The following is a 25,642-nucleotide window of genomic DNA, read 5'->3' as shown; positions in this document are numbered from 1 at the left end:
TTAGAAGCTTATCTCAGGAGAAATGGCATCTGGTGCCTTGTGTCTCTCACAAAAAGCGACTAAACTTGCCCCTGCCCCCTTCCCTGCCCCTCCCAGCTCCTGAGTAGTGCTTTATTTGGAGGGTTTTGTTTTTTTGTTTTGTTTTGTTTTTTATGGGCGGGGAGGAGGAAGTTTGGACAGTTTGTTTGTTGCTGTCTGGGTTTGGTCCGGGGTGGGTGTGGGGGGGAGCGTTGGGTGTTGGATGTTTTTCTGCTTTAAGTAGTGACTTCTTAAAATTATGGCATACCTAAGAGCATGTCCTGTATTTTCCTGCCTTGACTCACCCACTTGGAATCCCCTCCTTATTCTCACGCTGCTGGGTGACCTGGAGCCCCGGTGGTTGTCAGGGGAATGTGAGCTGTGCAGCCTACACCTGACGTTCTACGCGGCGTTCCTGGGAGAGGCCTGCTTGCACTGTTGTCCCTCCCTTGGGCAATACATCGTGTCCACTTCTACTCCATTTTAAGGCTCGTGCTCTTGACTAAGTGGCTGAGAACGTACATATATAAAATATATTTCAGCTTGGGGTAATCAGAGGGACTGGGAATTCAGACATGAAACGGAAAAAAAAAAACCCTCGAATTTTGGACTCTTGCCTAAATGCTAATATGTACCTTATTAACAGTCTCCTCAGGTCAGATCACTTTAGCAGGAAGGGGGGCACAAGTGCCAGAATCACACTTATTTCCATCCTGAAGCCCTGATTCAAACACAGGAGAGGAGGGAGTGGGAGGGCAAGACCAAGCCATACATTTGAGGGAGGAGAGCTCTTCAAAGGGAAAGGGTCATATGAAGAACAAATGTTAATCCTTTACAGCTGTTGGTTTAAAGCTGCACAGCTTTACCACTACTTATATGTACTTTTTCTGTATATGAAAGATAACCAGTTGAGAGGGAAGTCCTTTCTGTGTCAGACATTGGCCCAGCAGTGGGCGAGCACTGATTGAATATCAGCTCTGCTTTGGGTGCTCTGGTTCTGCTTGGGGGGTGACTAGGGCATAAGGCCCCCACAGAGCGCAGTCTGGAGGAAGCTAGCCCGCTTCTATTTCCCAGGCTTCTCGGCCTCCTAGACTTCTCCAGAAGTTTTAGCAGCAAAGAGATAGTTTTAACAAGGGAATGTGTGGGGGAGGTCTTGGAAGAAGTCAGATGTTAAAACTTAGTGTTGAAAAAAACAACTTCCCCTCCCCAAACAAGAACAAAGCCAAAAAGGTTTTTTTGGAGCTTGCTAATTGTCCTGTCTCTAGGATGGTTCCTATATGCGCTGCATCTGTTGTAGGAGAGAGGAGTGATGTCATTTTTTCACCTTTTTCTGCAAATCTAGCACGTTGTAGGCTTCCTTAAGAGAAATTTAAAATCCCAAATTGATGTGATGGTGAGACCTACCACCTCTCTGAAATTTGTGTCCCTACAAGTGATATGTATAAGAGACTGTTTAAAGCATTTTCTGAAATGTAAGTCTTTGGTATAGTAGAACATTTTATTAGGAATTGCAGGACACTGCTCCTGCTCTGAGCCTTTGAGCCATGTCCTTTTTTCTTTCTTTATTGAGATCTAAATCACATGCCATACAGTTCACCCATTTTAAGGATCTACAATTCAATGGTGTTTAATATATTAACAGAGTTGTACAACTATTGCCTCCTTCCAATTTTTAGAACACTTTATCACCCCCAAAGAAACTCTGTACCCGTTAGCATTCCTTTGCCATTCCACCCCCTAGTCCTAGGCAACTGATAATCTACTTTGTGTTTTAGTAGATTTGCTTACTCTGGACATTTTATATAAATACAACTATATAATCTATAGTCTTTTGTGACTGCCTCTGTTCACGTCCATCTTGTAGCATGTATCAGTACTTCATTTTTATTGTCAATTAATATTCCTACTCAATTAATATTCCTACATGGATATGCCATATTTTGTTCAGTTGATGGACATTAGGATTATTTCCACTTTGGGGCTATTATGATTCATGCTGCCATGAACACTTCCTCTTCAGGTTTTTGTGTGGACACGTGTTTTCCTATCTCTTGGGTATATACCTAGTAGTGGAATTGCTGGGTCATAAGATAACTCTGACACTGAGGAACTGTCAAACTGTTTTCCAAAGTGGCTGCACCATTTTACATTCCTACCAAGAAAGTGTGCGGGTTTCAATTTCTCCACGTCCTCACCAACACTTGTTATCTGTCTGTCTGATTTTAGCCATCTAAGTAGCAGGTATGATAAGTGGCATCTCCTGGTTTTGATTTGCATTTCCCTAACATCTAACAGTATTGAGCAGCTATTCATGTACTTGTTGGCTGTTTGTATATCTTCTTGAGCAAAATCTTTGCCTACTTTTTAACTGGGTTATTTATCTTTTTATATTGAGTTGTAAGAGTACTTTATGTATTCTAGATACAAGTCCCCTGTTAGATACGTGACTGTAAATAGTTCTTCCCATTCTGGGGGTTGTCTTTTCACTTTTCGGGGGGGGAAGGGCAGAGGGAGAGAGAGAATCTTAAGCAGGCTCCATGCCCAACACTGAGTGATCTCGCCCCCCAAAGTCAGAGTTGTACATAGCCTAACTGACTGAGCCACCCAGGAGCCCCTCTTTTCACTTTTTTGATGGCATCATTTGATGTGTAAAAGTTTTTAATTTTGATGAAGTTGTTTTCTACTTTTTCTTTTGTCCCTTGTGTCATATCCAAGAAGGCTTTGCTTTTTAACCCACAGTCACAAAGATTTACTCCTATGTTTTCTTCTAAGAGTTTTACAGTTTGAACTCTTACATTTAGATCTATGATTGATTTTGAGTTAATTTTTATATATGTTGTGGGGAAATGGTGCAAATTCTTTCTTTTGCGTGTAGATGTCCAGTTAATTGTCCCAGCATCAGTTGTTGAAAAGACTGTTTGAATTAATTTTGTACCTTTGTACAAACCTTGTCAAAAGTCGATTGATCATAGATGTAAGGGTTGGTTCCTGAACTTTTAATTGTTTTATTGATCTATATACCTTTCCTTATGTTTATTTATCCTACAATGTCTTGATTATGGTAGCTTTGTAGTAAGTTTTGAAATCAGGAAATATGACTCCTCCAACTTTGTTTTTTTGATTGTTTTAGTTTTTCTGGGTTCTTTGCTACAGTTTGTTGGGTGTTTTTGGTCATGAAAGGATTGTTGGGTTTTGTCAGACTCTTTTTCTGCATATATTGAGATGATCATGTGGGTTTTGTCTTCCATTCTATTGCTGTGATATATTACCCTGAATGATTTGCAGATGTTAAACCAGCCTTGCATTCCTCACATAAATCCCGCTATTCATGATGCATAATCTGTCTTATGTGTTGGTGGATTCAGTTTGATAGTATTTTGTTGAGGATTTTTGCTTCTATTTTCAATAGGAGATACTGGTCTGTAGTTTTTTTTCTCTCTTGTGATAGCTTTGGGTTTGGTATCAGGGTAATACTGGCCTGATGGAATGAATTGGGAAGTCTTTTCCCCATAATATTTTTTGTTAAGAGTTTGTGAAGAATTGTCATTAATTCTTCTTTTTTTTTTCTTTTTTAAAGATTTTATTTATTTGAGAGAGAGAGAGAGCATGAGCAGGGGAGAGGGGCAGAGGGAGAAGCAGGGAGCCGGATGCAGGGCTTGATTCCAGGACCCTGGGATCACAACCTGAGCCGAAGGCAGATGCTTGACTGACTGAGCCACCCAGACACCCGATATTAATTCTTCTTTACATATTTGGTAGAATTCACCAATCTGATTCAAGTCTTTGTGTGTGTGTGTGTGTGTGTGTGTGTGTGTGTGTGTGTGTGTGTGTTGGGGGGAGTTTTTAAATTACCAATTCAGTCTCTATCCCTGCTTTAGATCTATTCAGATTTTCCATTTCCTCTTGAGTCAGAATCAGTAGTTTGTGTCTTTCTAGGAATTTGTCTACTTTCTAAGTTACCTAACTTGTTAACATACAGTGTCTCATTTTTAAATTGGAATTAATAAGCCCTGCTGTGCCTTTTTCACAGGGTTGATTTACGGATCAAGTTAGGTAATGTTTTGAGGATCAAATAAATGTGAAGTATTTTATTTGTTCTAAATTCTTAGTTCTAGGAAAACATAACCATGTTTTACCACTGTCTGCAGTTCAACATTTGTACTATGTTCCTCCATTGTCAGTTGCATTTCAGGGGAATGATTGTTGCCTTTGTTACCAAAGGAATATGAACTAAGTTTGGGTTCGAGGGGGAATTGAAGTGATTTTGGGGCCTGTTTCTCCCTGTTTCCTGAGGAGTAGTAGAACAAATAGATCCTACACCGTCAAGGTCAGAGGGCATCAGTGCCCCATCGGGAAATTGACCGTGGGCTCTGACCTAGTCTGCTCTCAGCCAGCACTGAGAACAGCTGTTTACTTTCCTCTCTGAGGAAATGCTGAGCTTGGTCTAGTCACTGATTTCCTAAGCTCTCCTGTAATCCATACCTTAGACATACTGTATTCCCTTTATCCCACCTCCCAGCTCGCGTCTAAGTCAGTAATGAATGTTCTCTTAGGGGCGCCTGGCTGGCTCAGTCAGTTAAGTGTTCATCTCTTGATTTCAGCTCAGGTCATGATCTCAGGGCTGTGATCTTGATTTCAGCTCAGGTCATGATCTCAGGGTTGTGAGATTAGGCCCCGTGTCGGCCTCATGTACTGGGCGTGGAGCCTGCTAAAGTTTCTCTCTCTCCCTCTGCCCCCCGCAAAAGGATTCTCTTAAAATATGACCTAGTCAGCTTTTAAAAATAAAGAGTTATTTCATATAATGCTCTAGAAAATTCTCTTCTTTTGCTGAATATTAAGGCAAATTCAAAGAAGGAATCACTCCTTTAGAAAGAGAAGAGAAGTTGGTGATACAAGAAACTGACTCCCTAAAGTCAGAAGTCCACGAGCACTGGTGTTTTCTGCATAAAAACACGTGAGGTGGCAATCATATGGAAAGGTGGTAGCTTTTGCCCCTCACTGTTCAGCACTTGATTGTTCTCTGAAGGGGCTTTGAGTGTGACTCTTGTTTCCTTAACTGGATTGTAAGCCCCACGCACACACTTTGTGGTCTCTTTATGCCTAGTGCAGTGTATGCTGCAGGTCATAAAGGCCTGTGCTTGGTTGGTTAGATGATTATCTTAGAAAATATTTTGTAATTTGGTTTTAGGGCCTTAAGTCATGATGAAGCAAATGGTTTAAATTAATTAGGGAGTGGTGACATTGAACATCTGGTTTGTATCTTTATGTAGAATATTGTAGTACTGTGGCTTATAGTCAATTGCTGTTGTACATTTATAAAACTTCACTGTCGTTGCTGGGCCTTCCAAGTTTGTGTTATTCTCTGCATATCTTTAATGTGGCCCTGAATAGCAAAGACCCACATTTTGGGCTTGAGTTCAGAAATCCAGGCCAAGGTCTTGGTAACCAGGGGTTCTACTCTATAGTTGTATAAATTGAAGTTTCCCAATTATGAGATCTGTTACCACATGGAAATTGTACAACTGTGGGATTATCTCCACCAATGAGGATAGACTAGAGCAGTAGGTAGGAATAGTTCCATGTATTTGAGATGTGTGTCCCAACATGGTCATGTGAATTCTCCGTCTCACTTCTAAGCACTCAGAAGCATAGCACTGGTGCTTTGTTCCTAGAGACTGTCCCTCTGCTCCCTGACTCTCAGATGCCCACCCCTCCGTGGATTTGACAACATAATCAATACATTTGTGTCACACCATAGCGTCGAACCCCCACTCTGGACCCTTTCTTCCTTGGCTTATGATCCCACTTGGGGTTTCCCATGCATGAAGAGAAATTAGATAATGAAGATAGCTCTGGAATTAATTGGGGGACTGTCTAGCATGGTTGAGCCATGGCTTGCCTTTGCCCCAAACTAGAATCCAACTGCCTTCCCCTCTCTCCACCTTCCTTTGTATGAGCAGGTGTGTGCGTTCATTTGTGTTAACCGTTCTGAGCCATGATTTCTTCACCTGTGAGATGGGATTAAAAAAATAGGTCACAGGGTTTTTGTGAGAATTAAATAAAGTAATATATCTAGAGTGTCAAGCAGTTACAACAATATTGTAATTAAGAAAAAATTTTCAGAAAGGAGGCACTTCAAAAATAGCCTTTTACAATGAATTCCATCCCTCTGTCTTGGGAGGAGGGGGAGAGGGGGAGCTGGTGGGGTTGGAAATAGGAATCCTGTGGTGAAATGGAGACAAAAGAGAAATGGGTAAAAGGGGATTAAGTTTGGGTAAGAAGAGATTTTTGTGCTTAATAAGGTTTTGGGCCTCAGAATATAAGTTTTATGTCTTTATATGTTTAAATTGAATAACTATGTAACTGTCTCTTCAAACACTGCTCTTCCCCTTTCTTTTTCCATGTGACGTGTCTTGGAGATCCTGTCCCGTTAGCACATACAGATCTACTTCATGGCTTAACACCCAATAGTATTCCAGTGCAATGTTGCATGTTTAGTGATCTTTCAGCCCTCTGTGGTACTTTGTAATTGCCCAGAATCAGTGTGTAGGAACCAACACTTCAATGAACATCTTCATCCTTATACATGTGTGTATGGCCCTTTTTGTGAGCATAATTAAATTCCTAGCAGTGGCATTGATGAATTCAAGAATCTATTCATTTTGGATTCTGATAGGTATTGCTAAATACTCTGAACGATCCCACAGCAGACTGACCCACAAAATGTACGAGAGTGCCTACTGGCCTCCTTATTTAGCAGCTGTTACTGGGTATCATCAGTAGTTTAATTTTTACCCATCTGATGGGTTAAAAATGGTATCCTGCTTATTAATTATGTGAAAGTGAGCATGTTTTTCAAAAACGTTTTGGCCATTCAAAAAAATTGCTTGCTTGCTTGTAGCCTTTATCATATAGAACTTATTCTTAATTTCAGTGGAAAGCACCAGGGATTTTTTTTTTTTTTTTTTAATGGGAAATTGGGAAGAGGATTTATGGTCTGGTTGCTCACTAAAACTGCTTGCTGCCTCCGATTCGGAGATTCCTTAAAACAGGAGATTCTGTGTGTTCTCTTTAATCCTCCTTTTCATTGTGAGTTTTTGTTCGTAAAATGCTCAGTCACCGTGGCTGACACTGTAGTCAGTGCTGCTTCCTCCTTTTTCTTCCCTCTCATTGTTCTCTCGCATGACACCAGGCGTGGTGGGTGGCTGCTTCTCTGCTGTCTATCAGGCCTTCACAACACCTGACCTCTGAATGTGGCCAGCACAAGGCCAAGGTCACCAGGCAGGCCAGCAGTGTGCATCGCCCTTCAAATCACTGTTCTCTAAATATCCAGCATTTATTAGATAAGAGCTCCACGTAAGTCTGCGGACTTAGGCCATATTTTGGGCGTCTCTTGACATTTATGCTGCTCTCTGTACAGCAAAACCTCAACCACCATCCAGAGAAGGAAAATATTTACTCAAGTTTGTTCCTGGGGTTTGATTCTCTTTCCTGGGGTAGTCTGTCCAGGCTCCCTTCCTGCCACACCCTGGTACTGGAGAGACCATTTCCCACACCCATTCCCATGTGATGTTTAGTGTCCCTCCAGCATGAATGAAGTAAGGGGGCTGAATTGGGTTTAAACGAAACCTATTTGAATTTATGTTTTAGTGAATGTTCCCTTTCAAGGATTTAGTCCACACTTAAAAGTGCTTAAAACGGCACTTGCAACGCATCCCTTTTGACTGTTCTCAGAAGTGACAAGCTTTATTCTTAGATGTGAAAATCCCCCCCCCCCGTAGCTGAAGAGTTTTTAAACCTCAGTGTAGTGATTGAAGGGATATTAAAGTTACAACTATAAAGTAATGAGAGGAGCCCTTTCAAGGACCCTAAAAGTGGTCCAGAAATAACAGTCTTCAAGAGCAGCCATTCCTAAGTACCAGGCTGTGAAGAAGGCTTTGGATTTTCTCCACTGGAGAATGCTCTGACATAATTTTTCTTTGAGTTTCAGGGGCTTTGTGGACCCCCTGAAAATTTATCTGCGAACCCTTCCTGAATTTTTATAAATGTTCATTTTCATGTATTTGTTCTCAGATTTTGTTTTAAGGCCTTAGACTCAGACCTTGTATCTTCAGCTTAGATGTGAGAGACTGGATTTTGAGGTTAGAAAGAGGCCAGTATATATGTCCATGTGATACAGGAGGCCTGTTCAAATTTTGCCAGCTTTCGCACTTTACACGTCAGGTATTTAGGAATGCATAAAAGGGACGTTCTGCAGGAAGGAACTGATGGACAGATCTAAAGGAGCTTCCAGACAATGTTTCACCAAAAAATTAAAATCTGAGAGGAAAAAGGCAAGCATATTTGAGAATAATGCCAAATCCAGAAGTGTTAATATGCATTGTTTTCCAAATGGTGCTGTTCTGTGTCCTCTTAAATGAGATTATACACATGAAAGCAGCTAGCCGGGTAGGTTCTCCATGTCTGTTAGTGAGTACGCTTCTCAGATTCAAAAATACTTCGTGTTAATAGCATTTGCCCCCTTCTGAGGCTTTCAGAGCTTTTTCACAAACTTGACTTCTAACTCAGTATATCTTCAACATACTGGAGTGCAAACCACAGTGTCGGAAGACTGTTACCTCAGTCTTCAAAATTTTGGTATTCTGTGCTTTTTCTTTTGAAAATACTGTAAAATGAAGGGAAGATCTTTTACATTGGAATAGTCTATATTCTGAATAAGCATGAAAAGCATCTATGTTTTAAAGCACCCCTGGGCGATTCACACAGCCTTTTCGATGTAGGGAAGGCTGATAATTGAAAGGAAGGGTTGTGTTAACAGCAACAAATGTGGCAGAAGTGGAAATGTGGGTCTATTTTTGGATTTCCTCTGTGTTTGCTTTGAATTCATCTACTGATCTAATCTCTAACCGTCTGTGTTCTGGAAGCCGCCAGGCAATGCTGTGCTTGTCAGAATCGTCCGAACTCATCAGACTCATTTCAGGGAGAGAGCATTCCAGCACCCTGGAGGAAGATTTTTAAGGAATACAGGATTTTTGTAAAAATAGAAGGAAGAATAGAGGTAGGGCGGTTACATAACAGTGTTTGCAGATGAAAAGCAAGCCCTGACAGCTGTGGCTGGAACTCTAGACTGATGGAAGATTGAGAACCAGAGCCTGCTGAGAAGGGCATTGTACTCTTAGCTCTGTGGTCCTTGAAGTGTAGGTTCTGTTTGGGGGCAGCACTTGGTATGTAGGCCCAGCTGGTACTGGGATACTTGGCAGATTTAGATTCAGTAAGATTCAAATCTTACTCAGACATATCTTTTTGAGTTCTGTGGTTTGTTTTCTTGTTTTATGTTCTCACGACTCCCCAAACTGGCTTTTTAAGTCAGTGAGCAATCCTCTCCCACCTGCTCTGCCCCACCCGGAAGTACTTTCTGGTGGGGACTGAAGATCCTGGACTGAGGTGGGGTCCTCAGTGACTGGGTGCATGACGGGGCATGTTAATTGGCCTGGTGCCTGGGTGGTGTCCCCTTGGCAGCGCTCCTCCACCTGTCGGCTCAGGCTGAATTCAGATGAGGGGCGTTTGCTTTCCTTCCCCGTTCCATCATAGGTGGCAGGCGTTATGATGCAGCCCACAAAGCTCCTGAATCCTTAGAGCTGCAGGGATGGGGCTGGGCCGAGGGCAGCGCTAGAACTCTGTCTTAACACTGAGATCCCGCTCCTTTGCCGTTCCTCCCCCTCCAGCTTTCAGGCTGCCTGTCCTGTCCCCTCACACTGTGAGGTACTCTCCCTCTGAGTTTCAGGTTCTCAGCTTGGCAAACGCAGCCGGTGGAGATGGGGACAAAGGGGAGAGGATCTAAAAGGAGTGCACAGATGTGGGGGAAGGTGGGAAGGCCCTGCCCTTTTCGAATAGAGAAGAGTAGGGCAGAAACCAAAAGCTAGGAGAGAGGTAAGTGAAAGGTGACTCTTTCCCCCTTGATCTTTGGGAGGCATGGGGTTGATGGTGAGGTTCTAAGAAGTGGGTAGGTGTGGGTCACGCTACTCTCCTGTCTGTAGCCTCGCCCTCCCCTCACGTTCTCTCAAGCCTGTAGGAAAGGACAGAGGACTGGAGGTGTGGGGACCCAGGGATCCCATGAGGGAGACTGATGGTGAATGTTTACAAGTCAATGGCAAGGAGAAGACACTGGAAGAGAAAAGAAACAAATTTTGTTGCGATTGGTTCCCAACATCACACAGAAAAGTAGAACTTCCATATTCCCACTGCCGAGATGAAACAATTATCAAGATTTTCTCGGGCTTGCTTCCAACATTCCCTTTTTCTTTTGTTTTGTTGCTTAAATATTTTTAAAGCGAATTCCAGGTATCATGTCCTATGTGCATTCAATATGCATCCCCAAAATATTTGGACAACTTTATATATAACTATGATGCCATTATTAATAATGTTATTCTTAATTTACACAGATGATTAAAATTCAGGTTTTTTTTGTTGAGATATAATTGACATTAATTTCAGGTGTATAACATAGTGATTCAATATTTGTATATTTTGCAAAATGATCACCACAGTAAGTCCAGTTAACATCTGTCACCATACATAGCTTCAAGTTTATTTTATGATGAGAACTTTTAAGTTCTCTCTTAGCAACTTCCAAATATGCAGTACTCTGTTACTAACTGTAGTCACCATGCCATACATTTCAACCCTATGACTTACGTATTTTATAACTGGAAGTTTGTGCCTTTTGACCCATGTCACTCACCCTCCACCTGGCAACCACCAATCTGCTCTCTGTATCTATGAGCTTGATTTTTTCTTGAAGTTTAATTTTAAATTGAATTAATCACTTTTAGATACACTTTTTTTTTTTTCTTAATAAAAGATACCAACTTTAAAAAATTCAAGTTTGGGGCACCTGGGTGGCTCAGTCAGTTAAGCATCTGCCTTCAGCTCAGGTCATGATCCCAGGGTCCTGGGACTGAGCCCTGTGTCAGTTCCCTGTTCAGCAGGGAGCCTGCTTCTCCCTCTGCTCTCCCCCCCCCCCCNCGCCCCGTCCCCTCCCCTGCCCGTGCTCTGTGTCTCCCTCTCTCTCTTTCAAATAAATAAATAAAAATCTTAAAAAGAAAATAAAAATAAAATAAATTAAAAATTCAGATTTAAAATATGCTGAGGCTCAACGATGAAAGTGTAAAATGGAGATAACTTATAATTATGTCGTATTCCGTGTGGCTTTTAAGGGACTCACATCTACCTCCATGGTTTCAGTTATGTCAAGTATTATTCGCAACCCAGATCTCTGAGCTTACTGCCTACTCAACATCTCTACTTAAAAGACCCAAACAGCTCTCAGCGTGTCCAAGCCAAACTCCTGGCCCCACTCCCACAGCCCCCAGACTCTTTTGCTAGTATTTCCGGAATGTCATTGAATGGTAATACATCTTGTCTTCCCATAAGTTAAAAACTTACGAATCATCTTTGATACCTCCATCGGCTTCAGTCCTATGGCCAGCCAGGGACTGGCCTTATCAATTTTACCTCATTTTCTTTCTTAAATATTCCATATTTCTCTTCCTATTCATTACCCTCGCCGAAGCCCCTAGAATTTCGACCCTCTTGCAGTTCTTCTCCATATTGCATTTGCTCTGTGCTCAGTTATGCCACAGTGGGTTACACTGAGATGAGATCATCTCATTATTATTGGTATCACTTGAAAAATATAAATAGAGCTATTTATTAAAGGACTGCATAGATCGTGGGAAATGATATATCTTATAGTTGTAAAGATTCAAAGCATCAGTTTTTAAAATAAGGGGATTTATGAAATTGAAAAATCCAAAATAACGAAATTGGAATCTAAATCGGTATATTTGAGTTGTGTTTGGGTTATATGTTATTGAGAAAACCTTGATTTATACAAGCTAGTAGTGACCAATGAGGATTTGAAACACTTAGTACCTGAAAATATACTTTAGCTCAACTGTCCTGGAAGCCTGAAAGAGGAGCAGAAGGAAATTTGTGTTTCAAAGTTGAGTTACTAGGAGTATCTAACAATTTTGCAGATGTAAAATTTAGAAAAAGTATATGAAGTGGTTCCTCATGTGTTTCAATCTTTTTGGTGGAAAAATACAGTATTGCAGTGTTTAACAGCATCATTAATAGCCTTTGTGGCTATCTCTGTTGAATATTCACTGTTTCAAGACAAATTTCTTGTTTTGTATGTTCTCGGGTTCTCTGACCCCAACCTGGCATCAGTAGTTCAGTGAATTCTGACACTAATTATCCATGGTTTCCATTGGCCCCACATTAAGTGCTCATTCCCACAAGACTGTGTGTTCCCCCCCCCCACTTCATTCAGATGCCAGTTACAAATAGTTTCAGTAATTCCGACCAACTGGCTTTAAGTTTGGGGGTTCCCGCAGCCCTCCTCTTAGGTTTGGTGATTTGTTTAGATGACTCACAGAACTCAGGCTGCGAAGAGCAAAGTGAGGTGAAGGTGCAGAACATCCGTGCCCTCTCCTCTCTGAGTGCACCACCTCTCCAGCACTTTGAGGAGGTCATCAGCCTGTAAGCTCCCCAGACCCTGTTGTTCAGGGGTTTTTATGTAGGTTTTATTATATAGGCATGTTTGATTAAATCATTGGCTGTTGGTGATGAGGCTTCGCTTCCAGCTTCTCTCCTCCCCTGAGGTGAGGGTGGGGTGGGGCTGAACGTTCCAATCCCATCATGCTGGCTTGGCCTTTCCGGTGACCAGCCCTCATCCTGAAGCTACCTAGGAGCAGAGAGAGTTGGGGAGAGAAAATCCTAAGCAGGCTGCATGCCCAGTGCAGAGCCCGACAACCCTGAGCCAAAATCAAGAGTTGGGCACTTAACCGACTGAGCCACCCAGGTGCCCCTTTACTTTCTATTTTTAAAAAGAAATTCTTTTGAAGTATTTTTAAAGCAAATCCCAGATACCATGTATTGAGAGCTTCTTAAAAAGTACAGTATTAATAGTAGTTAAATGTATATTTGAAAACAAAACTGACATTGGACATTGTGGAATATCTGAAGCGACTGTGCAGAACAGTTTGTAAGTCACTGCGTACCTAATTCTAGTCAGAAAGGAGTCGAGAAAACATATCTGAGTGCTTTAAAAAACTCTTCCCGTGGGGCTCAGTGTTTTTGATCCTGGATTAGGATTAGGGTTAGGAAGTAGGATTAGAGAGTCATCTCAGAGTTCCCCTTAAAATCATGAGATACCATGATCATACCAATTTATTCGGTTCTCGCTGCTGCTCTTCTGTTCTTACTTTAGGTATCTCAGTCAGGAAAGCACTATCTTAGTTTGTGCTTTAAAGAAATACCCTCATGTACACCTCCCTGACTGCAGCATTTCTTCTCATAAAACCCAAGTTAAAGACGATCTTTATTCTTCACAAGTGCTTTGAGAGAGTACCTGGCCCAGCTTAGTGACAGAGCTTCTAAAGAAAAAATAACTTTATTATTGTATGATTTTTGTCTTAGTAAAATAAGGACTATTTGTTGTTGTTGTTTTTAAATAACATCAATTTTTTTTTAAGTTTAATTAAATCCAGTTGATTTTTCTTTTTTGGGTAAGCTCTATGCCTAACGTGGGCTTGAACTCACAACCCTTGGGATCAAGAGTCGCATGTATGCCCTATCGACTAAGCCAGCCAGGTGCCCCAGGACTATTTGTTTCATTTCTGCATCTGATTTTTCAAATTAGTTTTTTTTTTTATTTCAAGGCTTTTTTTTTTTCCTAAGCGCACACACACACACATTTTTATTTATTTATTTACTTGAGAGATAGCATGAGTGGCGGGGAGAAGGAAAGGGAAAAGCAGACTCCCCACTGAGCAGAGAGCCTGATGCGGGGCTCGATCCCAGGACCCTGGGATCACAACCCAAGCTGAAGGCAGACGCCCTACTGACTGGCCACCCAGGTGCCCCTGGTTCTTTTAGTTTTTTAAGTCTACAGAGAAGTTCCTCTGAGCAGGCCATGGCAGGTAGGCCATGGTGGGTTTTTCATTTAATTTTGAAACAGTTCAATAATTTAAACAATCTTCTGGGGAGGAGGTAACACTTGTTTTTGACATCCAAAGATGAAAATCTGCTTCCTGCATAACATTCGGACCCTAAAGCTGTCAGGGGCCAGATCTGACCCCTCTACCTAAGCTGGCACTATCTAACGTTCTTTCCAACCCAGTTATTTTAGACTGTGGAATACTCTCTCAATCTATTTAGCTCTTTCTTCAGTAGCTCTATTTGGCATAATTATTGTTTATATAACTGTGCTAAAACACATATACAATTTGGGATAGGAAAAGTGATTTTAGAGTGTAGCATCGGCTGTTCCCTTTCAGGCTGCTCTGCTGACCTTGCTGAATCTTAGAGATGCTTAATAAAAGCAAAGAGGGAGGAACTTGCTGCTTGTCTCTGTGGATTCAGCTAGTAGAGAATATTTAACCATGCCAAAAAGATAAGTCTTTAATAGATGGCTTTTGTGTTTTGTTTTAGAATCACAAGAAGCCGATGAACAGCTGGTAGCGGAAGTGGTTGAACAGTGTTCATCTGAGACTTGTCCTAGAACCTCAGGAAATGAGGTAGCCCAGCAGGCTGTTGATTCTTACGCGGTCAAGGATTTCAAAGAAGAACCCGAACATGAGAGTAGCAAAATTTTAGTAGTGAGGCCATTTTCAATAGAAACCAAGAATCCCCCGGATATCCCGGCAGCTCTAGGAACAAAGGCTGCTTATGGCTCTGTAACTGTGGTCTCGGGTGAGGCTTTGCCCTCCAACACACCAGAAGCCACCCCGGACAAGGCAATGACAGAAGGCACCATGGGGGTTACACTGGAGGCCTCCACAGAAGCTGACCTCAAGGCTGGCAGCTCCTGTCCAGAGACTGTTCCCAGCAGAAGCAAACTAAGAAAACCCAAGCCCGTCTCTCTGAGGAAGAAGACCATTGGCGAATTCTTTGAAACTGATACTGCCCTGGAGGGCACGCTTCTCCCCCAGGCGTCTTATCAGTTCTGCCCTGATGAGATGGATGGGAACACACATCCTTTGCTAGGAGGTGCCAGGATCCAGAAATCTCCCCCTGATATTAAGGAAACATCAAGCGCTCCCAGCAGTGACACCAACGATTCAGGAGTTGAGCTGCTGGAGGAGTCGAGGAACTCACCTCTAAAACTAGAGTTTGATTTCACAGAAGATGTGGAAAATGTAGAGTCCAGGAAAGGCCTTCCAAGGAAGCTTGGCAGGAAACTGGGTAGCAGGCTGCCTCCCAAGGTACAGAAAGATAGCGTTAGTAAGCCGGTAGGCGCCAAAGGTGCGGACCAGCCTGTGGACCCCGCTGCAGACAGTTGTCCTCCGTCCCAGGCACCCGCGAAGCTGGATCCCAGCCAGTGGGATCACCACAACTTCAGTCCCTTTGGGGGCCACTCAACTCTGCAGAACTCCCCCCCTCTCTCCTCTAAGGGCTCCTACCACTTTGACGAATCCATGGATCCCTTTAAACCAACTACGTTAGTGAGCAGTGACTTCTGTTCTCCCGCCGGTAATCCTATTAATGAAATCTTAGAATCACCCAAGAAGGCAAAGTCGCGTTTAATAACGTGAGTGACGACGGGTGTGGGTGTTGTGTTCTGTGTACTCTCTGAGTTTGGCAGCCGGCTGCTCTTGTTTTGGGCAACTGAAGTTACCTTTGAGGTGCATCAGGGCAGACACATGGCTCGTAGCTTTCTGCGGCAGTCCTCACTGTTCTGCTTGACTCTGGTGTACAGTTAGCAGTACCAGAGGCTTCCTTTTCAGGCGTCTGCCTTGTTTCTGAATCCTCAGCTTATTGAGCTCCACACCTTGGGTGCTTTTCTCTTATTTAAAAAAAAAAAAAAAAAGAATAGTGTACGATAGGTAGAGATTTGATATTTTTCTGAAACCCTATCTGGGCTGTCAGGAATTACTTTATATAGAGAATTGAAGTGTCAGTGCTAGCTAGCCAGATTCTCCTTCAGATTCTCCTGTGGATAAAACAAAAATTCCAAGCCTCCAGATTACCTGTCTAGTATCAGTAACATGTGCAAAATGGTCCCGAAAGTTCTTAAAACAGGAAGCCGTGATTTTTGTTGGAAACAAACCTACCGCTAAAAGTTGATTAGAATTCTTATGTCTCCGTGTTTAGCTTCTGGCTCCATCAGTAAGGCAGGAAATGTCCAATGAGAATCAAGAACATTTTAAACATTCGTGTAACTCTGACTAAATGGGTCTTTTGTCGTATGTTGTCTCCCCACCCTGTCCCGCTTTCTGGGACCTCGGTAACCACTTTTCCAAGGTCCTTGGAGTTCTCAGAGTGATCAAGCTTATTCGTCTAAAGTTTCAGTTTATATTTGTTACAGAGTTACCTTTTCACAGAACTTGAGTTGATGACAATATATCCCTTTGTATGGCTGTGACATTTTACTAAAAATGAGATACAGAGAAGGACCAATGACATGGAGGATGAAATGTGAAAAGGGAGAATGAGAAGTACCATCATTTCCAGCTGTCACCATAGACGAGTCAGGGAAGTAATGGTCAGCATTACTGTGACCTGACGGAACATGCTAGATGGCATGATGAATCACGTTAGAAAGTTTAAAGAGCAGAAAGCATCAGGACCAAGAAGCTTGAGCCATGAGAAATCAGTTCCTCGGCAACCCCAGAATGTCTAAGGTGAATGAAATGCCAGTGGTAGTTCTTGATTTGTTCTTCGATACATATGAGCAGTTAAATGGTTGCTGGAAAATACTGATTGGGCACCCTTAGGGTGCTCTTCTGTGACTGAGGTTAGTTACCTTCTCTAGTCAGTGCTTCGGGTATGTGTTGGCCCCGTCACTGCCTTGGTGCTTGGAAACGTGGGATGTCCGAAATACGGGGTGCTTCTGGCTAGCAAGGTTGATAAGGAGTCATCGGGGCCTCCCTTCTAGCTGCATGTCGACGCTGTGTAGCCAGTGCATTCATGTTAGATCGGATTAAATCTGGACCAAAGAGGGACGGAGTTTATCCTACACCTAATTCTCAGTAGCGAGAAGTACCCTCTCGGGTCCTGCTGCCCTCACCCAGTGGCGTTTTCCTCCTGTTTTGTGCTTGGTGAGTGAACTTCTTGATTTAATATTCCTTATAGGTTTTTTTTTTAAAACACTTATGCAATCAGAACTCTTGTCTCCTTGTTCTTTCTGTAAGAGAGGGTGCTCCACCTCTTGTGTGACTCCGGGGTTTTTAGAAAATCACTTCGTCGGTGGGAAAGGCTGGAGGTGTGCCTGTGGAAGTAGGATCGAGTGGAAAGTCAGAAGTTCTGTTAGCAGGTTACTTGTGGGGCTTTTTAAAAGATGCATGCAATTGGCATCTCAGCTTCTTCTGTAAAGTGGAGACATTGTACCATCTATGATTGGTATATTAAAAGCTCAAATAAGATAAATTATGTAAAATCACTGCAAGCTTCTTAGTGATACACACCTACGGTAGTTAGAAGCAGATCCATTGTCAACTGTCGTACTCACACATGGCCTTTAATCTGGATGACGAGACATCTAAGAGTAAATGTTCTCAGTGGTGAAATGTTGGTTTTATATTTTGACAAATATTTGGAAGTTCCCTTTTCATCTATAAATTCGAATACGAGCCATTTCTGAGTGTTTCTACTACTCTTAGTCTGTTAGAGAGAGGTTCCTGATAATCATTCGCTCACCAGTGATAACATTCATGAGTATGACATTTTTATTTGTATCCCACCTCATAGAAAGAATTTTGCAGCCTTTACATCTGCCAGACTACAGATAAATATTCCAGGCTTTACATGATTTTTTTCTCCATCTGTCTGTCTCTTTTCTGTCTCTGATTTATTGGTGCATCAGGACTACTGAACAAGTGAAATTTCTCTGTTTTCTGTTGTAAGTACTCCTGCTGTTTCTGTTTGTCCCTGGGACCGTTGGCAGTTCCTCTCCCCAGACCATCTCTCCATAGCATGTTGGCTTGTTTCTGAGTTTGACCTTCTGATGATTTTTTGCATTTCATTTGCCACTTCATGAGTCAGCTTAGCCTTGCAATTTGTACCTAAAGGAGTGGAGATGCGCCTTCCACCTCAGGTGCAAGAGCTTGCGTCCTCTGGCTTGGCACGCCTCACGTGGCACTCTGATAATGAGCGCTGGCTTGGCCCCGAGATCATCCCGACAGTGGTCTGAGGGACTGCTCTGCTGTTGTTGGAAATAATTGACTTTTTTGATAGGATAAGGTTGCTGGCTTGGGGCAGGGGATACATGTTAGAGGCAACTCCAGTTTGGTGGTTCGGTGGCAGGGGGTGGCATTTAGTAAGAGCATTAGGAACAAAACCCCGGAAACTAGATAGTGATCGTGCACATTCTGGTAACTTTATGTGCACCTCCCCTCCCCGCAGAAGAAGAAGTTGTAAATTTATTTATTAATTTTGTCAGAGTGGCTTTTTTACTGGGAATTTTACGTTCGTTAGAACAGAATCTGAACCAGTCTTCGGGTCATAAATTCTATGCTAGTTAAAAAATAACAGGTGCTTGGAGTTTTCCCCACTTCCAATCTTTGCACAAATACATGACATTCGTTTTCCATCTTACTGCTTAATAGGAATGGTAACCATTTACACAAATATTTTTATTTTTGTACTTTCCATTGACCATAGTTCTTCTCTGTTAGCACACAGGTCTGGAACTGTCTTATCAGACTTATGTGGTTTTTAGTGCAATAAAGAACTTTTTTAAAGACTCTGGTCCAGTGTGGTAATTTTTCTAATGAATGTTACAGCCAAGGGAGTAAGGATCAGATGAACTAACTGAATGTCTCTAGGTGCTAAGGGTACCTCTGAAAGGCTTGGTGGTGTGTAAGCAGAAACTGTAGGGGTCAGAGTACTGGTGTTAAACATCCCACAGAAGCACGTGAGGAGGTCTTTTCAGAGAATGAGCTGAGCTATAGTCCCTTGCTTGCCCTGTCTCCTGGGAGGAGATTCAGAGACGTGAAAGGTGTTGCCCTCTCTAATGTATAGGTGTAGAACGTGTGTGGTGCTGTATGCTTTGGCTTCTCTCTGCACACATTGCTTTCTCTGCTCCATCCCATAGCTTGGAAGTTGTCAATGTGATTCCAAAATGGCCTGTTTTTGTTTTTTGTTTTTGTTTTTTTCCTTTCCAGGAGTGGCTGTAAGGTGAAGAAATATGAAACACAGTCTCTTACTTTGGATGGCTGTTCTCAGGTGAGTCTGTGCCCATCACCAGAATGTCTCTTAGACCAGGGGTCCCCCAAACTGGAGTTTGTATCCTCCTGGTGGGGCGTGGGGAGCTGGGGGATTAATGAAGAGTTTCCAACTGTCTGAGTATCCGGCTTTGAGGAAACCAATTTCCAGACCCTTAACTTCCTAAAGTGACCTGAAAAGGTTCCTGAGAACAGGGGAGCCCCCTCACATTAACCCTTTTCCCACTTCTTTGGGGTAAAGTTTCCTCTCACTCTAAATCTTACTAAGGTGCATTTTCACTGGGTATGAAATGTCTGGGCACCAAACAAAGGGCAGATTTGAAATATTGGTGCATGTTTTTAGAAAGTGGTTGACTCTGATAATTGGATAATAATTTTTTTTAAGTCAGACGGTTTTCTAATTCATTGCTTTCAACAAAGTAGGAGAACCTGAGTTGTCACCTGATAGATCATTAAAAATTATCTTTGATGGGGCGCCTGGGTGGCGCAGGTGTTAAGCGTCTGCCTTGGGCTCAGGGCGTGATCCTGGCGTTCTGGGTTTGAGCCCCACATCGGGCTCCTCAGCTGGGAGCCTGGTTCTTCCTCTCCCACTCCCCCTGCTTGTGTTCCCTCTCTCGCTGGCTGTCTCTCTCTCTGTCAAATAAATAAACAAAATCTTTAAAAAAAAATTATCTTTGACGCAATGTCGTATGTCAATTATATCTCAGTAAAAAATGATTTTTTTAAAAATAAAAGATTTTATTTATTTGAGAGAGAGAGAATGACCCAGGGTAGGGACAGAGGGACAAACAAACTTCCCACTGAGCAGGGATCCCAGAAGCAAGGCTCTATCCCAGGACCATGAGACCTTGACCTTGGCCAAAATCAGGTGCTTAACTGGCTGAGCCACCCAGAGGCACCCCCAAAATAATTTTTGATGTTAGAATTTTTGGTACGTAACTTGGAAAGGGGTTCCAAGAATTGAGAGACATTTCTACCGCAAAACTTTTTTCTCTTTCATTTGTATAAATAGGCTTAACTATCTAAGGCTTCTTATTGATTTATAATTATAAAAATGAAAAACAGGATTAAAATTCATATGGACTCTTGTTTCCTTGTAGCAATAAATACTTGTCCATTACTGTATGAATTGGGAAACACAAAAGAAACAAAACTCCGGACCCATTTGATTGTGATGAGACCCCTTTTTAAAACTTTATTTTAGCATAACTGTGATTACAGAAATACATTCATTGGTTAATAAAATGCATTTTAAATTTAACTTATTTTACACAGTTTGGACCAACAACTTGGTACATGGCTGAAGATTAAAAAAAAAAAAGATTTGCCCTCATTTATTTTTTCATCTATTACAAATGTGTGAAGTATCCACTTTCCAGTACTGCTAAAGCAGGCAACAAGAACCATGAGAAATTTACCTTTGATATGATTCAGAAAAATAACATGTATCACACTGCAAAAGTTTTAAATAATTGGTACAACAAAACATAATCGATAGTTGGTTTTAGTAAAAACTTTTGTATTTGATAATACTTATCAAAAGTTGTAATTTTAGGATAAATTGTACATTAGTTAGTTATAATGATAACTCTCCAGAAGAAAAAAATATTAGTACTTAGAGACCTGTGGTCATAGAAGTTTTTTTTAGTTTTTAACTTTTAAATGAGAAAAATGATAGGGAGAACTTCAAAAGACTTTCAAGCATACAAATGCTTTTTTTAAGGACGATTTCTTGGTGGAAGTAGAAGGGAAATAAAAATTCAGAGAGGAAAAGCAATGATGCAAATGTCTGACTATTAAAACTATTAAAGAGTGTGTGTTCATGTTTGATTTTAAGTAGATGATAGGGCATCATCAAATCACTAGAGTAACTAGATTGAATTAAGCAAAGCCAATTTTTAAAGTATACCAGATACTATATCCTTTGCAATTTTTTATATTTATGCTGAAAAGTTTTTGGATGTCACCTGAAAATACAATGGGGGTACATTGATATTCCAAAACAATTCAGAGGGGTATATGAGCAAAATATTTGAAAACCACTGTGGACCACTTAAAATTCTTGCTTATAAATCTAGGCTGGAAAAGGTTAATTTTTCGGACCTCATGTGTGAATAACAGAAGCTAGGTTCTGGAAAGCTTAGTAGTCTATGATGGAGAGACCCCAGCTTCCTCCCTGATTGGTACCGAAGTCTATGGTGAAGTCTTACTGGGTATCTATGTGGAATGGTGGCTGAGATGTGGCCTTCCCACTGCTGGTCCTCCTAAACGGTAGCATCTGGTCTGTTGCGTTCCCAGGATGAAGGAGCAGTGATCTCTCAGATTTCAGACATTTCTAATAGGGATGGCCACGCTACTGACGAGGAGAAATTGGCATCCACTTCATCTGGTCAGAAATCAGCTGGGGCCGAGGTGAAAGGTGAGCCAGAGGAAGACCTGGAGTACTTTGAATGTTCCAATGTTCCCGTGTCTACCATAAATCATGAGTTTTCATCCTCAGAAGCAGGTATGGAAGTATATGTTCATCTTTCTAATGTACATAAGCCTAGAAATGCCTGAAAGCCTAATGCAGGAGGCGCTTTAAAGAGATTAGAGAATTGGGTCACTTGGAGGATACATAGAGGTGGCTGATTTTATTTTGCTTCTTTACCTAGAAAAGAGGCACAGGAGGGTGTCTTATCGAAGTACCAGAGACATAGGGATGAGTGGCAGAATGCACAGGAGACACTGATGTATGAGACTACTTGAATAATGATTTTATGGGACCAGGACCACATCATGGCCTGTAGCCATGTTGTGATTGTTGTTCAACTTAGAGAAATAACAGTAACACGTGTAGTGCCTTGCCACGTGCAGCCACAGTCCTAAGTGCTTTACGTCTATTAACTGATTACTCCTTGGTCAGTAGTATTTTTTTCCCCCATTTTTCAGAGAAGGAAGGTAAGACACAGAAGTTAAGTCAGCCAGCCAAGGTCTCTTGACTAGCAAATGGTAGAACTAGGATTTGAACCTCAAAAGAATCTGGTTTCACGGTCTTTTAACCACGCTGCTAACATGGAAGAGATTGCTTTCATAACTAGAATATACATTTTCCCGCTCACCGATGTGGTAGCTTAAAATCGACCAATATCCTGAAAAATCCTTAATGTTCTCATAAGAACTAACTAGACTAACCTATGCTGAAGCTTCTTGCTGTTGAACTTATAAGAACATTCTAGAGCTGAGGCCCTTGTCCAGGTCGCAAGTGACATCTGTGGCCTTAAACTTGACTTGTGTAATGTTTAGAACATGTTCCTGACTACCATAAACATTATTAAAAACTCAGATTTGCAGCAATGTAATTTGATCTGGGGACTTTTATACTTAGAACTTCAGAAATCACAACATGTCATCAAACCAGGGAAGCAGGTGGAAGTCCATACTTTTCGAGAGTTCTCCCTTCAGCCTCTTCCCCACTGCCCACGTCTCCATCTCCCATCTGTAGAGTAGACGTGTCAGGCACTGTTCCATGTTTCTTCCCAGGCTGGTTTCTGCTCTGACATCATCCCAGGGATGATGCTGAGTACCCTTGTACCTGCATTATTTCTTATATTTGAAATACCTTTCCCTGCCATCTCCTATAAAAGTTCTGTCTGTTCTTTCAGGTTTCTGTCATATACTTTATGTTCCCACCGCATTTCTTCTTACTGCTCCTGTTCCCCGTAATTATAACGTGTCTTTGATAAACTTCTTGAGGTTAAGGACTATGAGTGATTCATCTTTGAATTTCCTCTGGTATAGGAGCATGTAGATATTTGATGGGATTATATTCTCCCTTACTAGGAGGACATTCCTCCAACAGAAATTTCTAGAGCTTGGGTTAGCCATGGTGCTGTCCTCAGAGTTCGTGAATAGTTAGTGCTCCAGTGTATGTGACTGAGGAGCCGTGTCCTGGGAGCAAGCAGAGGCTGCGGTCATGCGGAGTGGTAGGCGCTGTGGAGGTGGGAGAGGAGTTCTGGCTCCGTCAGGAGCATCAGACTCTGTTTCCCGGGGCGTCTGCCTTTGCGCCAGGTCTTGATAAATGCATACATAGATGTGCCCCCAGGGAACGAGAATCTCTCCCGGGCTGGGAAGGAACCTGCCATGTTGGGAAATGCTCAGCAGTTCTCTGTGAATTCAGGACAAGTGGGAAAACAAGGTCGTACTGAGGAACCTGGACTTGATCCTGTAGCTAAAGGGGGGCCACTGAAGGTCTGGAAGGTCTGGAAGCAGGTGATGGTCACATTTGTGTTTTAAATAATTCACTGTTGGGGCGCCTGGGTGGCACAGCGGTTAAGCGTCTGCCTTCGGCTCAGGGCGTGATCCTGGCGTTAAGGGATCGAGCCCTGCATCAGGCTCCTCCGCTGGGAGCCTGCTTCTTCCTCTCCCGCTCCCCCTGCTGTGTTCCCTGTCTCGCTGGCTGTCTCTGTCTCTGTTGAATAAATAAATAAAATCTTTTAAAAAAAAATTCACTGTTGATAGTACACTAAAATAGTTCGTTGTTGCTACATGGAGGATCATAGCTTTAAAATTGTGTGCTCTTTCATTTTAAAATTTTCTTCAATGAGTACCTGTCCCTTTAATTAGAAAAAGCGTAGTATTATTATTTTTTTTAAATGTTGCCTTTGGTGGTGGTAGAGTGGAATGTAGATTGGAGACGAGTTTGAAAGCGTATGGGGACAATGAACTTAGTTTTTAGGGCATTGGAATTTAGAGCTTATTGTTTTATCTGCTACATTGATTAGTCTGAGGGTACCCTTCTGGGCTGGAATTTAAATTCATTCAGGTCCAGTAATAAAAATAACATTCACGTTGTAGTTCCCTCTTTCTGACATAGTCTCTTGGTTATAACGATTTATTTACAAAACTTTTCGGACACAAGGGGGCAGCCTTGCTGTTCTTTCCACCTGAAGATGGTGATTCTGCATATGGCCGGCTGACGGCACCCTCCCCTTTCTCCTGAATATTTTGGACTTTTAACACAGACAATGCATCCATCAACAAAGTGCCAGTGCGCCTTTGAAAATCTGGAAATGCTGTTCATGGGTTCATAGACGTCACTCTGGACCTGCACTGGGGTCTCCAGAGTCTTTTCACCGGGAAAGACGGGAACTGACTTCTTGGGATAACTGTAAAAATGACTCTCTGTGTTGTAGGCATAGAGAAAGAGACGTGCCAGAAGATGGAAAAAGATGGATCCGCCATGACCGTAAGTTCTACACTTGTGGGGGGCCGGGGAGGTATGGGGCTCAGGTTTGGTTTTTTTTTTTTTTTCCAGTATTTATTTTAAAGCCCACATTAATTCATTAAATAAATTCTAGTCATCGTTTGGTGATGGGCTGAAATATAAATAAAAGTTTCTTCACTTGAGGGCTCACAGTCTATCCTGAGAGCTGTCCAGTAGCCACCAGCCTCATGTGACCACTGAGCACCTGACCTGTAGCTAGTCTGAATAGAGATGTCTTGTACGTATAAAATATAACTAGTCTTGAAGACTTAGGACAAAAAAAAAAGGAAAATAAAATGTCTCGAACTCTTGAACTTTAATATTGATTACATGTTGAGATGATATTTTAGATATATTAGTAAACTGAGCTGTATTATTAAAATTAATTTCACTTGTGTATCTCTTTACTTTCTGAATGGCTACCGAAACATTTTAAATTACCAGTGGCTTGCATTGTATTTCTCTTGAACACCCTGGTAGTTGATACAAAATGGAACCTGACGATACCTGTGAATGTGCATGTTGTAATCGTATGTGTTCCAGGGGCTGGGGGAGCCAGGGCTGACCACCTGCACAGCAGGTGTTGGGGAGGCTGAATTTAAGCTCATTAAAAGCAAAATTATGTTACACTTTTTAGACTTACAAAGTAGTGCAAAGAATTCCTGTAAATCTTTACCCATATTCCTTGAATGTTAACATTTTATAAATCACAGTACAGTTATCAAAATCGATGAACACCAGTACAGTATTATTATCTAAGCTGTAAGCCGTATTTAAATTGTGTCGGGTGTCCCAGTAATGTCCTTTTTCTGGTGTAGGATCCAGCTCAGGATCCCATGTTGCTTTTAGTTCTCGGGTTCTCAGCCTCCTGTAGTCTGTGATAATTCTCCAGTCTTTCTTTGTCTTTCCTGACCTTGACGCTTTTGAAGAATACAGGTCCGTGTTTTATGGAATATCTTTCATTTTGGGTCCGTCCAGTGTTTCCTCATAATTAAATTCGGTTTATGCATTTTGGGCACAAAGCCATCAGAAGTACCTTGTGTATCCCAGGGTGTCCCGTTATCGGTGGAATTAATTTTGATCACGTGGTCAAGGTGGTGTCGTCTTAGGTTCCTCCATATGAACTTAGTTGTAAAGAGAGAACGGG

General features: G+C 41.9%; 1 protein-coding gene across 11 annotated transcripts in view; it reads left to right on the top strand.

Moving 5' to 3' along the window:
• The window catches only part of TACC1 (transforming acidic coiled-coil containing protein 1), a 109,139-nt gene that overhangs the window by 64,969 nt on the left and 18,528 nt on the right, over nt 1-25,642 (top strand). For 6 of the 11 annotated variants that reach the window (XR_004621940.1, XM_019805968.2, XM_034647624.1 and 3 more), the window contains 4 exons: nt 14,518-15,616; nt 19,191-19,251; nt 21,549-21,756; nt 24,425-24,477. Coding sequence is in view for 10 of the 11 variants with exons in the window: in XM_019805968.2 (XP_019661527.1) it covers nt 14,518-15,616; nt 19,191-19,251; nt 21,549-21,756; nt 24,425-24,477 (1,421 nt within the window). In the remaining variant the exon portion in view is untranslated. The remainder of the gene's footprint in view (nt 1-14,517; nt 15,617-19,190; nt 19,252-21,548; nt 21,757-24,424; nt 24,478-25,642) is intronic. The other 5 variants (XM_034647627.1, XM_034647628.1, XM_034647630.1 and 2 more) reach the window with 3 other exon arrangements.

The sequence above is a fragment of the Ailuropoda melanoleuca genome, chromosome 18 (assembly GCF_002007445.2).
Source record: "Ailuropoda melanoleuca isolate Jingjing chromosome 18, ASM200744v2, whole genome shotgun sequence".
Taxonomy (NCBI): Eukaryota; Metazoa; Chordata; class Mammalia; order Carnivora; family Ursidae; genus Ailuropoda; species Ailuropoda melanoleuca.
Note: the sequence above shows the minus strand (reverse complement) of the source record. Positions and strands in the feature narration are given on the sequence as shown.